The 15,614-nt window shown below is 43.3% G+C and overlaps 2 protein-coding genes across 8 annotated transcripts in view; one reads left to right on the top strand and one right to left on the bottom strand.

Moving 5' to 3' along the window:
- LOC137521088 (leukocyte tyrosine kinase receptor-like) overlaps positions 1-15,614 on the bottom strand; it is a 176,198-nt gene that overhangs the window by 49,029 nt on the left and 111,555 nt on the right. Inside the window, exon 5 of one of the 6 annotated variants that reach the window (XM_068239874.1) lies at positions 14,080-14,142. The exons of the other annotated variants lie outside the window; for them this stretch is intronic. Within the exon in view, the coding sequence (XP_068095975.1) occupies positions 14,123-14,142 (20 nt within the window). The 3' untranslated portion in view covers positions 14,080-14,122. Of the gene's footprint in view, positions 1-14,079; positions 14,143-15,614 lie in introns of those variants that run through there. 6 annotated transcript variants of the gene reach the window in all.
- Positions 1-15,614, top strand: part of LOC137521086 (calcium-activated chloride channel regulator 4A-like) — a 153,527-nt gene that overhangs the window by 63,217 nt on the left and 74,696 nt on the right. For both annotated transcript variants that reach the window (XM_068239867.1, XM_068239866.1), the window contains one exon: positions 614-838. In XM_068239867.1, the coding sequence (XP_068095968.1) occupies positions 614-838 (225 nt within the window). The remainder of the gene's footprint in view (positions 1-613; positions 839-15,614) is intronic.

Raw genomic sequence — 15,614 nt, 5'->3', positions numbered from 1 at the left:
GCCGAATACTTTTGCAAGCCACTGTATTTGTTCTAGGCACTATTCTTCCACCACAGAGCAGCGCTGTATCAAGCTTCAGGTCCTGATCATGTCATATCATGTGATTGGGACCTGAAGTAGGATATCCACATACAGCGCCGCTCCATGGTGGTAGAAGAGACCCGGTTCATCGACCAGAATAGGTAGATATCAAAGTGATCCCTACACTACCTCTGGAGGCTGGCCGAGTATAGCCGGCCACAGCACCACTGCCCTGAGTTGTGTACACGACGTGTAATTTTTTGTGAAAACGGAAAGTGACCAAAGACAGAGCTATTAAAGCTGTCACTAAATAAAAGTTTTATAACAGCTGTGCATAAGCACTGAGAACATTGAGAGAATGGCGGGTAAAGTTGTATCATAGAGCTGCATATTATAAAACATTATGACAAGTGGTTGCTTTCACGTGGGTCAATACGTTTTTTTTTATGTCCGTGCAGTTAGTTAGCTCTTAGGTTTTTGCTTTTAAATGATGTAAATATATGAACTATATCAAACTATGAATACATTGTAGCTGATCCTTCTCAAAATACTATGCCATGACTTTTTATATCCATTTTTTTATCCATTGCAGTATAATCGTATTCAGAGGTTGTACCAAGCAGCTGATGTTTTCCTAATTCAAATAATTGAGACAAACTCTTCCGTTGGAATGGTTAAGTTTTCTAGCTCTGCTTTTGTTTTATCACAACTGCTGCAAATAAGGAGTGACGCCGAACGCCAACAGCTAAAGCAACTTGTTCCAACAACAGCATCTGGAGGAACTAATATTTGCTCTGGAATTCTGGCTGGAATTCAGGTAATATACACTGATCCATTCATGTATAAATAAATTACATTCAAACTGATATAATGTAATGAATACATTTTGTATATTATCCAGTGTATATTATGATTATTCACGTTTTGTCAAAGTATTACTAATTACTAAATAAGTTTTATAAATATTTCCTCTAATCCTGGATGAAAGATATACTAAAGCTACATACTCACCAGAGCGTACGTTAAAAAAGGGCGCCGGGAAAAAAGGGCGCACGGTTTTAAACGATAAGCATGAATACCGTTTTAAAAAAAGTTGTGCTATATTTCGTTTAAAAATTATGTTTTATAAAGTTATAAATCATTAAATAATGTGTATGAAATCGGCAATTGTAAAAACGTTAATCTTCCCTGTTTAAAAAGTGAAATTTAAAATAACGTTTTATAAAACATTAATAAGAATGTTAGTAAAGCTATACCTAACCCTACTCTCACACAGAACCCTCCCTATACCTATCCCTAACCCCTAGACCCCCCTGGTGGTGCCTAAACCTAAGACCCCCCTGGTGGTGCCTAACCCTAAGACTCCCCTGGTGGTGCCTAAACCTAAGACCCCCCCTGGTGGTGCCTAAACCTAAGACCCCCCTGGTGGTGCCTAAACCTAAGACCCGCCTGGTGGTGCCTAAACCTAAGACCCCCCTGGTGGTGCCTAAACCTAAGACCCTCCTGGTGGTGCCTAAACCTAAGACCCCCTGTGATAAGCATTAATAACGTTTTAAAAAATATTGTGCGGTTTTTCGTTTAAAAATAATGTTTTAAAAAAGAAAAATTTTACAATTTTTCGTTTAAAAATAATGTTTTAAAAAATATTGTACTGTTTTGCGTTTAAAAATAATGTGTAAAAAATTATAAATCATTAAATAATGTGTAATCATGAGAAGCAGTTATAAAACATTAAAAGTCTCCTGGCGCCGCTTTTAAAACGTTATTTTTCTGCGGCGCCCTTTTTTCCTGTTGGGCGCCGATTAAACGATATTTATTATGGGAGTGAATTGCGGCGCCCTTTTTGTCCACCTGCCTCATGCGCCCAAATTTCCTGCTTCCCTCACCAGAAGATGGATTAGGGGACCCCATGGCTATGCGACCTGACGAATGAGCATTCCCCGATCTATCGTCCTACCACGGGAAAGTGCAATGGCACACAACGTCCGTGAATGAGAGTTCAAATGATCATGCCTGATAGGCTGATGCCTAGGAGAGCTGATCGCTGTAATTGGCCGTCGGGGGAGGGATAAATAAACAAAAAATATGCATTTTTATTTAAAAAAAAAATAAAAAAGAGAGAGAGGGAAACAAATTAGTTACGATAAAAAAAAAAGCCTACAGCAGCGCTCAGAGCCTACCAACAGAAAGCTCTGCTGGTGGGCAGAAAAGGGGGGGGGGTATTTGTGTGCCAAGTTGTAATGCTCTGCAGCAAGCTTTTAAAGCTCCAGAGCACTAAAATGTAGGGCGGGGGGGGGGGGGTTGAACCTGTGATCCTTAAGTGGTTAAAGGGCATTAAAAAAGGGGGGGAGGCATTAAAAAAGGGGGGGGGGGAGCATTCTATGGACAATTTTAAAAATATAACCTAGGAGAAAACTCAGGAGAAACTGCTAAGTCTCCATGTGTTTTCACCACAGCATTCCTCAAGGGCTGATGGACTTTGCTGCCTAATGGCTACAAGGTTAAGAATCCTTGATGATACCTAACCAGTGGCAGTAAGAATAGGTCACACAGTGATGAAGTGATGTAAGAAGGAGATAGTAGACTAGGAGTCAGGGCACACTGCAAACAGGATTAGTCAATACAAAATCTGAGGTCAGGGGCAAGCAGAGTACTTTCAGAAACAAGGTCACAAACCAAATCGATGTGGGCAGAGTTCATTTGGAGATGGTAAACAAGCTAAAGTTATAGTAGGCAGCAGACAAGCAATACGTGTAACAAGCTGAGGTCAAACCAGAACTGCAGCTCAAAAGCAAGTAAACAAATCAAGGATTAAGCAAGTGTTAGGAATAGGAAATTGATTTGTAAATTGATAGAGAAAAATGATCTGCACTGTTGTGCATACTACGTAGCAAAAGTTAATTTGACAACCAGTACTTTGAATTCCATCTTAGAACTTTAAGAAGCCCTGATTGCAAAAAGCATGCATACTGCAGTGTCTGCTCCCTTTTTAGCTGTATTAAATCAAGAAATAGAGAAGGTAGCAAACCACATAAGGTCAGATGCAAACACGTTTTATAAGCAATATGACACAGCTTTGGAGTAAACTTTTGTTTGCCATGTATGAACAAAACCATTTGGTAGGTGCGCTGTGCATACATGCATATTTTCAAGCAGTAAAGTACCAAAAACTCCCCTTGTCCCCATGCAAAATTATCATAGGGGCCCCCTAAATTGCTACCCCCCCCCTCCATGTAGCCAGTCACTCACACACATCCCCCCACTCACCCTGTTGAAGAGTATGTGCAGCAGAGCAGTATAATGTTTACCTGTACTGTGCACCAAAGTTGCTTTGGGTCTTCTTCTCTTCCTGGCAGCTGCTCCCTCTATGCTGTATACCCAGCTCATGTGATTGGGTGTTGGAGAATGGCAACGTACAGCAAGTGGCTTCTGTGAAGAAGAGGAGACCCGACGTGTGCACAAATCAATGGCTCCAGTTAAAAAGTGAGCCAGATATAAACGATTGAAGTTATCGTTTAGTAAAATGGGTGTCATGACATACTGTAATATACTGTGTATAATATTAATATTCTACTATTCCCCACTGTAACCTTTATCTTTATGTTTAGTAAAATGGGCACCAGTAAAAGTGATAATATATTGTTTAATGTACAGATATTCTAAACTTTATTAATATAGTAGAATATTGTTAATACTTACCAATATTTTTCTTCAACCCAACCCCTCCCTACAGTCTGATTAAACTAATACCACACAAATAAATAAAGGTTTCCATGTTTTTATTGCACACACCATGTAAACATTCACAGTGCAGGTGGAAAAAGTATGTGAACCCCTGGAATAATGACATCTCCAAGAGTGAGGTGTCAGACAGCTAGAGTCCAATCAATGAGATGAAATTTGAGCTGTTGGTTAAAGGTGCCCTGCCTATAAAACACATGCCAGTGTTGGGTTTGCTTTTCCCAAGAAGCATTGCTTGATGTGAATGATGCCTTGCACAAATGAGCTCTCAGAAGAACTACAATTAAGAGTTGTTGACTTGCATAAAGCTGGAAACGGTTACAAAAGTATTTAAAAAAGCCTTTCATCAGTCCACGGTAAGACAAATTGTCTATACATGGAAAAAGTTCAGCACTGCTGCTACTCTCCCTAGGAGTGGCCGTCCTGTAAAGATGACTGCAAGAGCACAGCACAGAATGCTCAATGAGGTGAAGAAGAATACTAGAGTGTCACCTAAAGACTTACAAAAGTCTCTGGCAGATGCAAGCATCCATGTTAGTGAATCTACGATACATAAAAAACTAAACAGGAATGGAATTCATAGGAGGACACCACAGAGGAATCCACTGCTGTCCCCAAAAAACAAACATTGCTGCATGTTTAAAGTTTGCAAAGGAGCACCTGGATGTCCTATAGCAGTACTGGCAAAATATTCTGTGGACAGATGGAACTAAAGTTGAGTTGTTTGGAAGAAACACACAACACTATGTGTGGGAAAAAAAGAGGCACAGCACACCAACATCAAAAGCTAATCCCAACTGTAAGGTATGGTGGTGGGGGCATCATGGTTTGGAACTCCTTTGCTGTGTCAGGGCCTGGACGGATTGCTATCATCAAAGAAAAATTTTCAAAGTTTATCAAGACATTTTGCAGGAAAACTTAAGGCCATATGTCCACCAGCTGAAGCTTAGCAGAAGATGGGTGTTGCAACAGGACACCGACCCAAATCATAGAAGTAAATCAACAACAGAATGGCTTAAACAAAAGAAAATACGTCTTCTGGAGTGGCCCAGTCAGAGTCCTGACCTCAACCTGATTAAGATGCTATGGTATGATCTCAAGAAAGCGATTTACACCAGACCTCCCAAGAATATTGCTGAACTGAAACAGTTCTGTAAAGAAGAATGGTCAAGAATTACTCCTGACCATTGTGCACATCTGATCTGCAACTACAGGAAATGTTTGGTTTAAGTTATTGCTGCCAAAAGAGGTTCAACCAGGTATTAAATCTAAGGGTTCACATCATTTTTCCACCTGCACTGTGAATGTTTACATAGTGTGTTCAATAAAAACACGGAAACATTTAATTATTTGTTTAAGCAGACTTATTGTCTATTGTTGTGACTTAGATGAAAATCAGATCACATTTTATAACCGGTTTGTGCAGAAATCCATATAATTCCAAAGGGTTCACATACTTTTTCTTGCTACTGTATAAGTTTGAGTACGTTTGTTGAAAAATTATAATTTGTAACATAGGTGAGAATGGCTAAGGTAGAAAAAGTGGTAGAAAAAGTTGAAATGTAAACAACTTTTTCTTATAAAGCATAGGGATCAGTTTTAGAACCTATTATCAGTGATGCTCGGATACCCCCAATCACGGATTTGAATAAATATGGCCACGGCAGTCCCAAAATCCGGATAAGCCGTGATTGTGATACGGATTTGAAACGGACTTAAGAATTCCACTCAGATTTTATCCGTGATTGCCTGTAAAATACGTGATCACAGCCGTGATTAGACTTTAACATTAATAGAAAAGCCCCCATACATGCTACAATCACCAGATTAGCATAGATTATAAATGTGATCAGTGGCTACAAAGTAGAAAAAAAATTCAAAAAGACTTAATAGTTTTTTGAGAAAATCGATTTTAAAATGTCAAATGAAAAAAGTACTCGTGATTAAAAACCACCAAAACCCGCCGACTTTAGCGGTTAATAGCAAAGCCCCCTTTACTTGCTAGAAACACCAAATTTGCAGGATATGTTAAGTACTGTAGAATAGTGGGAACAAGGGGATTTTTTTTTCAAAAAAACCTATATAGAGAAAATTGAAAGGTTCAAAGGAAGTTCCAAAGGAAAAAAGTATACATGTAAATGCGGTAAATACATTAACTGTCATTTCCGCATTTAAATGTATACTATTTTCCTTTGAACCTTTAAAATGGATTCTCTCAAAAACTATACGGTCTTTTTGAAAAAAAAATGTTCCTCTTGTTACCACTATTATTCTTAACATATCTGGCAAATTTGGTGTTTATACCATGTAAGGGGGCTTTACTATTAACTGATTAAGTTTGCGGGTTTTCTGGTGATAATCACGGCTATTTTTACCATGATCACGGCTGTGATCACGGGCCAAATACTTGGAATAACGGCTAATTCGTGATTGACTGCCCTGATCGATTTCCAATCATGGATTCGGATCATGATGTCGGATAGTGAAAAAATGCTCGTGAATCACAGCTACAGTATGTCATGATCATGGATTGTGTCCGAGCACCACTACCAATTAGTGGCAAAGCAAGGCCAAGTAGTGGCTAGCTTGAGACACCCCAAGGATCTTCATTAAAGAGGAGCTGTTAGGTATAAGGTCTCAGAGAAAATAAACACATATATCAGTAGCTAAATATTGGCTGTACTTACATTACATATGCATTTCACTGTCCACGTTTGTACTTCACAGAATTTTTGTATAGTATTTACAGAGAATGATGCTCCTGACAGCTCATGGCAGGTTCCATGTTTGTCTGTCTCCTATGAAGCCAATTGTGATGTCATATCCTCCCTGCTTCCTGACAATTCCACTCACAAAAAAGCTCGTAATGAATAACACTACTGTGCAGTGAATGTTAATTAGCCATGTGGCTAGGAACAATAGCGGACTCCTGCAGTGTACTCTGCCCGGAGATTTATCAGTGCTGTGAGCTGGGCTGCATTACATGCTGTTGTAACTTGAGCCTGTAACTTCTCACTAGCAGCTGAGGGGAGGGCCCCAGAATGCTTTGCTGTATGGTATGCGGCCTCTCGTCCTTTTTAAGGGCTTGGGAATACAGAGCCTTGCTGTCAGCACACATCAAAAGTAAGAGAGATTTTTAACTTCAGTATTGCCTTTTTGGCTTCCTTCTAAACTGTTTAAGGGCCTGTACACACTGCTGCGCTTGCGCTGCGTTTTTAAAAACGCATGCGTTTTTAAAATCGCAAGGTCTTTTGAAAAAGAATGAAAATCGTGATGACTTGTACACACTGGTGCGATGCGTTTTTAGAAAAACGCAATCGCAGTGCCTGCTGCGCTTTTTTAAGCTTTTTTTTTTTGCCTGCGTTTTCCAGAAGTCAGTATCCCAGAAGACTCTGCAATCTCCTGATTCCTGTTGAAATGTAAACTAGAAAAAAAAACAAAGGATTCTTTAGCCAATCAGCAATTACAAGAAAAATGCAAACGCACAAAAAACGCAGGCAAAAGCGCATGTGTTTTTAAAACTACATGCACTTTAAAAACGCATGCGCTTGCGATTTTGCTTGCGTTTTTCAGTGTGTACAGGCCCTAACACAGGAGAATAGAGGTTTAAATTAGCTTTTGTAGCCTGAAAGTTACTCTTTAAAAATGTTTTTTCCCCTTGTTCCCACTGTTCTACTTAATATATCCTGCAAATTTGATGTTTATAGCATGTAAGGGGGCTTTGCTATTAACCACTAAAATCGGTGGGTTTAATCACAGATTTTTTTTCCGTAATCACGGCCCGAATATGCGGAACAACGGTTGAATCCCTGATTGAATTCCGTGATAGATTCCCGATCACGGATTCAGATTACGATGTCAGATAGTGAAAAAATGCTTGTGAATCATGGCTATGCCGTGATCACGGATTGTATCCGAGCACTACTGACTATTATACAGTTTTAGAAATGATTATTTGTTAAATAATGGGTTATTGTAAACGATAGAGTTGGCATGGAAATTAAAGTCAAAGATAACAAACAATACAGCTGTTTTATATTTACAAGGCACTCTTTTACAAATACATTTGTGTTATATTTATGCAGCGCCTTTTCTATACACTTGGCAGTGGTGGGTCGAAATGTCGCATATGCAAAATTTCGCATCTAAATTTGCCATTACACATCGTAATCATAATGTAAAATTTCAGAGAAAAATGTAATAGTAGTATTTCAAAATTAGCAAAATTTTGTGTAATTGTGTGCCAAATTTAGAGGTTAATAGCAAAGCCCCCATACATGCTATTGCTACCGAAATTGCTACATATGTTAAGCAGAATAGTGGGTATAAGTCACAAAAAGAATTTGTCAAAAATATCTTGTAGTTTTTGAGAAAATCGTAATTACGTAGAAGCGTAATTGCGAAAATTTACGCAAAATTTATTGAAATCGTAATTTGTTGATTACGATCATATCTACTTGGCACTAATAAAGAAAAGGTTTGCATTGATGTGAATGAGGCACTCTTTTTAAAGGAGAACTGTAGAGAGAGATATATGGAGGTTGCCATATGTATTTCCTTTTAAGCAATACCATTTGCCTGGCAGCCCTGCTGGTCTATTTGGCTGAAAAAGTGTCTGAAACACCAGAAACAGGCAATTTAGCTAATCTTGTCATATTTGTCAAAATTGTCAGAAAAACCTGATCTGCCGCATGCTTGTTCCAGGTCTATGGCTGAAAGTATTAGAGGAAGAGGATCAGCAGGACTGCCAGGTATTGCTTAAAAGGAAATAAATATGGCAGCCTCCATATACCACTTACTACAGTTCTCCTTTAACAGGCACCATTATTACATTCTACGACACAGCACTGCAGTGTGTAAAGAATACACTGCTCTATGGAGAAGCAGGCCCCCATAGCCCACAGACACCCCCCCCCCCTCCAGTGATCATGGGCATTGCAGGGGCTATTGTGTTACACTACTCCTCTCAACCAAGAGCATAAAACATAGACTAGGTAGAATCATGGACAAGTCAGTATGTCAACGTACCTTAAGTCCTGTAAGGTGTTTGTACAATTTAGGTATACTAGGATGGTGGGTCTACAAGTAAGGTGCATTGTATTCCTCTGGTAAGCCTGGTATTGCTATAATGTTGATAGAACAGATGTTTATGCAGCTCTCATCTTTTTGGCAAGCAGCAAGCACAACAACAGTCAAACATCATAGCCTATATGTAATTCTCCAATTTGTTCTTCTATACAAGTAACTTTTTAACAATGGAAAAGGGATGAACAGCTCTACCCCCAGAACTGGACAGTGCAGGAACCTGGAAGCTTGAATCCAAATGGTAACGAAAAAAAACACAGAGATGGTCCGCACTTGTCCACTTTTGGATATCTTTATTTAGGACGTATCCAGCTTCACAAAAACTGACGTTTCGGATGAGAGGTCCTTAATCATAGTAAACAGATAACTGTTAACAATGATTAACCTCCCTGGCGGTAAGCCCGTGCTGAGCACGGGCTATGCCACCGGAAGGCACCGCTCAGGCCCCGCTGGGCTGATTTGCATAATTTTTCTTTTGCTACACGCAGCTAGCACTTTGCTAGCTGCGTGTGCAATGCGATCGCCGCCGCTATCCGTCGCGCCGCGGCCGGTCCCCCCCCCCAGACCCCGTGCGCTGCCTGGCCAATCAGTGTCAGGCAGCGCTGTGGGGTGGATCGGAGTCCCCTTTGACGTCACGACGTCGATGACGTCGGTGACATCATCCCGCCCGTCGCCACGGGAGAAGCCCTTCAGGAGATCCCGTTATTTGAACGGGATCTCCTGATCTCCGATCGCCGGAGGCTGGGGGGATGCCGCCAGGGCCGGATTTAGGGGCAGTCCACCTAGGCCAGTTCCTAGGGCGGAACTATGTTTGGGGCGGGTGGGGAGCCGAATGCGACATTTCCCAACCATCCCCACAATGGGACACAGGTCTGCTTTTCTCTCCGTCTGCAGCCGCCCGCTTTCCACGCTGCAGCATGTCCTTGCGTGCGTGTCTGCGTGCAGGCAGCTACAGAGGAGTCCAGAGCAAAGTAGCCAATCAGCTGATGGGAGCACAGGAACAGCGTCTGCAGCGTGTGGAACTCTCGCTATGCTGCTGGGACACAGATCAGCAACCCTCAGGGCATAGATACAGAGCAAGACCTCTATGCACAAATCAGGGGGACCACAGCAGGAAGCTATTTGTCCCTTCTCCCCTCCAGAGAGTCCCGAGTCCGACAGCAAAGTGCGGGGGAGGGAGTGATCAGCTGGTCGGGACTGACCTCACACGTGGAGAAGCAATGCACTCTGTGAAGCCTTCCCCAGTGTACAGAGGAGAGGTCTCACACCACGATGCAGGAAACTCCATGATCTGTTTCCTGACTGAGGATAACTCCTGCTGCAACTGCATGCTTGAAAGTTAGTGTTGTTCTTACTGCATGTTTCTTTACTATCCCCCCCCCCCCTGAGCAGCATTAGGTGGTCCTTTTGTCCCCTCCCTCAGCTCTCAGCATGTCCCCCCACTGCAAGGAGGCACTACTCCTTCCATCATGCCTGTTCACAGGCACTACTACTCCCAGCATACTCCTTCCCCTCTATAGTGGCAATATACTGTAACTCCCAGCAAGAACCCTTTCTCCACAGAGGCACTACTGCTCCCAGGATGCTCCTCCTCCTCTTTAAAGGCAACATAGCTCCCAGCAAGCCCAACCTACAATTATAAGGCACTTCAGTTCCAAGCATGCCACTCCACGAACCCCCCTGGTTTTCCCCAAAGTGATAAGTGGCCCCCCTCAGAACTTCTGCAGAGTATTCACAGCAGTCCACACTTACCTGTCTGGAATGCTCCACTGTGCTTTATCCTCACAGACACCTCATCTCTGTAGCCCATCGGCACATAAGTATGTACGTGCCGCCAGTCGATGAGGCGCCTATAAGGATGATGCACACAGATGGAGGCATTGCGCTCCACTGTATCTACTCTACAGGGATCTCAGGGTAACACTGTTTACAATGGGTAACCCAGCAGCCAGCTCTGGGGCCCTGGTGGTCAACCCAGTGCTATATGGTGATGGAGGGGCATGTTGGAAACTGCAGTGCCTCTGGAAGGGGAGGAGCATCCTGGGAGCTGTGGTGCCTCTGTGGAGGGATAGGGGCATGCTAGCAGCTGTAGTGTCTCTATAGAGGGGGAAGGGGGGCATGCAGGGAGTGGTTTTCAGTTTGTCGCTATGGAAACGCTGGCCCTGGCTATTCCCTTAAATCTTAGTTTTGACTGCCCCCCTTTATCTTTTCTTTCCTCACCCCAACCTCACTGATCCCTCCTCCCACTGACCACCTCTTCAGTTACTACTCCTTTCCCCATCCCCAGTCACCGCCCCCCCACCCCGGTGACCCCGCCACAGTTGGTCTCTGGACCCTCAATTGTAAATGCCCATTTACTTTTACACATCTCTAGTTCGCCCCCTACAGTTCTAACTGCTTGCTTCCTTTCACACACAGTGCACACATATCTACCTATACTCCACAGTTCCAATACTGTATCACTCTCTGGTTGAATAGGTTTATTCAGTGCGTAAGTGTGACTGTAATTGTACTTGCGTTCGTGTGTGTGTGTGTGTGTGTGTGTGTGTGTGTGTGTGTGTGTGTGTGTGTGTGTGTGTGTGTGTGTGTAGCCGGGGACAGCAGGCCTAGGGCGGTAAAAAGTACAAATCCGGCCCTGGATGCCGCTGAGCAACGGCCATCATGTAGCGAGACCTTGTCTCGCTACATGAAAAATATATATGTATTTTTTTTTAAAAACGGATTTGCTGCCCCCTGGCGGATTTTTAGCACACCGCCAGGAGGGTTAAGGACCTCTCATCCTAAACATGTAAGTTTTTGTGAAGCTGGATACGTCCTGAATAAAGATATCCAACAGTGGACAAGTGCGGACCATCTCTGTGCCTGAAAGGACAATCTCCAGTGCCTGAAAGGTCACCAGAGCTGTCTGTGTAAAAAGGGTGCCTCCACAGACTTCACTGTTATTTGCTGCAATTAGCGGTTATAAGAGGTGAAAAGGATGCCCTTTATTTTACAGTGTATTGGCTATCAGTGCTGCTCATCAGGATTCCGGATATCCGGGTAACCTGGATATCCAAACTTTTTTCAGCTATCCGACCGGATTCGGATTCCGGATACCTGGGCCCAAATCCGGATAGCTATCTGTGGATATTTGGGCGCATACCGCGGATATCCAGCGGAAATCCGGATCCGAATACTGTAACTAAGGAGATGACATCATTGAGCCAATCAGAGGGCTTCCAGCAGAAGCCCTAGCAACCAATCACAGAAGGGAACCTTGGCCAGCCCCACCTGACCTCATTGAGCCAATCAGAGGCCTCCCAGCCTAAGCCCTGGCACCCAATCACAGAAAGGAACACTGGCCAGCCACCCTGTGGGTGCCATGAGAAATCTTGTCCTGTCACGCTCAGTCACTGAGAAACATGCTGCAGTGCTGCTGGCCTAGCAGTCCTGTATACAGTGATAAACCCAAAGCTGTTCAGTGATTAACCCCTTCACTATCACTATACTATTGTAAACCGTTAATTAGCTTGATTTCATTGTGTGATACTCAGAGTGTGTGCTGTGCTGTGCTGCTGCAGCTGCTATATGCATGGGTGCAGCTAAGGTTTTTGTGGCCCCAAGCGGACTGTAGGAAGTGGCCCTATCCTGCGGCATGCTTTGCGCGCCGCGGTGAAAAATGGGTGTGGCTACCCCACATAAGTGGGCGTGGCCATGACATGTGGGTGGAGCTGGAGGGCAGATTGGGGCAGGGCTGTTTGCGGGGAAAAATTGATGTGGGGGTGATTGCGGCGCGCTCAGCGCGCCGCGCCGAAAGATGGATTTGGCCATGACATTGTATGGGTGGAGTTTAACCGTAGCACAGCAAATATAGCCAACTATGACCATTAAATAATAAATGCAGCAACAGTTACCCCAGACACCAGAAAATAAAAACGCAATTTGTGCAACATTTCAGCAGAAATCAAACGCAATTATGGCACAGTTCAGCAAAAATCAAACGCAATTTGGGCCACATTTCAGCAGAAATCAAACGCAATTAGGGCACAGTTCAGCAGAAATCAAACGCAATTAGGGCACATTTTCAGCAGATATCAAACACAATTAGGGCACATTTTCAGCAGATAAACGCAATTAGGGCACATTTTCAGCAGATAAACGCAATTAGAGCTGCAAAAAGAAAATAATTTACTCACCTGGCAGGCTGGCACTGGAAGAAGTCTTCTATCCCCGTCTCCTCTCCTGGCCGGCTCCTCAGGCGCGCAGTTCCCACGGAGCTCCCTCCCTCCTCCAGTCTCCCGCGCTGATTGAATGCAGGGCTACGGGAAGATGGCCACCCGAAGCCCTGTACTGGAGGCATAAATAGTCTCTAGAGCAGGACTTCGGCGGTGGCCATCTTCCCGTAGCCCTGCTCTGCCAGCCCCGCGGGGCTGCGGGAAAACAGTGACGTCACGGAGCCGCCGAGGCCCCAAGCGGCCGTGTGGTCTGCTTGGTGCCTCGCGGCGCCCCTGGCTATGTGTCTGTGTGTGCTGTGCACAGACCAAGCTAGCTGCTGCCTGCTGGCCAGGTATTAGCCATAGCTAGCTACAGTTTAGGTTAGGGATTAGGAAATAGGAATATTACTGTTATTGTGTAGTTAGTACTGCAGTCAGTGCTAGTAGTTGTTAGAGTAGTAGTACTACTGTCTGTGTTAGCTTACAACAGAACTGCTGTGCTGCTGAGCAGTGCCAGTGTGACAGTTAGTGTCTTCTCCTCTACTGTCTGTCACTTGGCCCTTGGATTATTTTCTGGTGAATGCTCTCCACATTGCGATTATTTTCTGGTGAATGCCCCCCACATAGCGATTATTTTCTGGTGAATGCTGCCCACATAACGATTATTTTCTGGTGAATGCTGCCCACATTGCGATTATTTTCTGGTGAATGCTCCCCACATAGCGATTATTTTCTGGTGAATGCTCCCCACATAGCGATTATTTTCTGGTGAATGCTCCCCACATTGCGATTAATTTCTGGTGAATGCTCCTCACATTGCGATTATTTTCTGGTGAATGCTGCCCACATTGCAACTATTTTCTGGTGAATGCTCCTCACATTGCTTTCAGCAAGGCTTGGTGTACAGAGGCGCCAGAGTAGAATAAAAACGTTTAAAAACCGTCTAAAAGAGGGCAATGTTCAGGTGGACTTACCTCCCTCAAAAATATAAAACTCAATTGAGTCACAATATATATCAATACAAAAATATTTTATTGAACTCCACTTAGCGCAACGCGTTTCGCAGGTGTGGTCCTGCTTCATCAGGCAAACAGGAGTATAACTATAAAACAAACAGAAATATATACAAACATAATGACCCATAGAAATAGCTTAAAATAAAGGCGCAGTTTAAAAACATGAGAAGACATGATAAAATTGTAACATTTTTGGTCGCAGTGTAGTAAAAACTCGCTCGGTCTAAAAATTGCATCTAATTGATCATAAAATATGCAAAAGAATCCAAAGTGTACATAAAAGTTAATAAATATCCATAGTTGTCAATTGATATGCTAAAGTTCATCAGCTTCTAGATTAAAGGATAGTCAGTTCAGTAAGTATAACATAGTACTATTTTATGGCCCTAGAGCTTACTTGCAAGAAGAATTACTAACAGTCTAAACTGATATAATAAAATTCAGCACCTCAGCAAGGGTGACTTACCTCAATGGGTCTAGATACAGAAGTGAGCCCCTCTGTGTAGATGTGCGAGGGGGCTCTGCTTATATAGGGAGCAGGCATGGTCGGAAGAGCCAATTTCCGATTCCGTGGTAATTCCGCATACCGCCACTACTGAAATTCCGCTACCGTTTCATTCCGACTGAATTCCTGAGCTGTTCCGCGGAATTCCGATTTATACGGAATTCCGTCAGAAAATTTTTAAAATCTCTAAAGCTGTCCTAGCATAAACCATACTACCATTATGATCAATGCAATAGAAAAAGTAGCATGATTAAGGATTGGTACTTTTTGAAAAGCATGCTTATATACCATAGCTGGGATTTGAACCCAGGACACAGTGTGTAATAGGTATCTGTCTTACCCTCTAGACCATGAACCACACTACATGGTAGTAGGTATCTGTCTTACCCCCTAGACCATCAACCACACTCAGGGCCGGGCCGAGGCAGAGGCTGGAGAGGCTCCAGCCTCAGGGCACAGTGTAGGAGGGGGTGCACAATTCATTCAGCTGTCATTCCCAATTGTGTTTGAAGCAGAAAGAAATAAGAAAAGGTGATACATTGCAGCGACTGCAAGCCAGATAAGTAGCGATTAAGGTGTTGGGGGGGTTGGGGGCCCTGGGGCACCTCTTAGTGTAATAGCAATCAGTGTGTGATGGCTGGGGTGGGAGGGATGGGGGGGCGCACTTTGCTGTCTCAGCCTTGGGTGCTGAAGGACCTTGTCCCACCTCTACATGCTAAAGCTGGCCTAGCATGTACCATACTACCATTATGATCAATTCAATAGATATGCTATGGTATATAAGCATGCTTTTCAAAAAGTACCAATCCTTAATCATGCTACTTTTTGTATTGAATTGATCATAATGGTAGTATGGTTTATGCTAGGACAGCTTTACCATGTAGTGTGGTTCATGGTCTAGAGGTTAAGACAGATACCTACTAGCTACTACACACTGCATCCTGGAGTAGGAGGAGGAGGAGGAGGAGGAGAGAGAGAGAGAGAGAGAGAGAGAGAGAGATTTTTTTTTTTTTTATGTTATTCCGGAAAATTTCCGCGGAATTCCGTTTGAGA

The sequence above is a fragment of the Hyperolius riggenbachi genome, chromosome 6, assembly GCF_040937935.1.
Source record: "Hyperolius riggenbachi isolate aHypRig1 chromosome 6, aHypRig1.pri, whole genome shotgun sequence".
Classification (NCBI taxonomy): domain Eukaryota; kingdom Metazoa; phylum Chordata; class Amphibia; order Anura; family Hyperoliidae; genus Hyperolius; species Hyperolius riggenbachi.
Note: the sequence above shows the minus strand (reverse complement) of the source record. Positions and strands in the feature narration are given on the sequence as shown.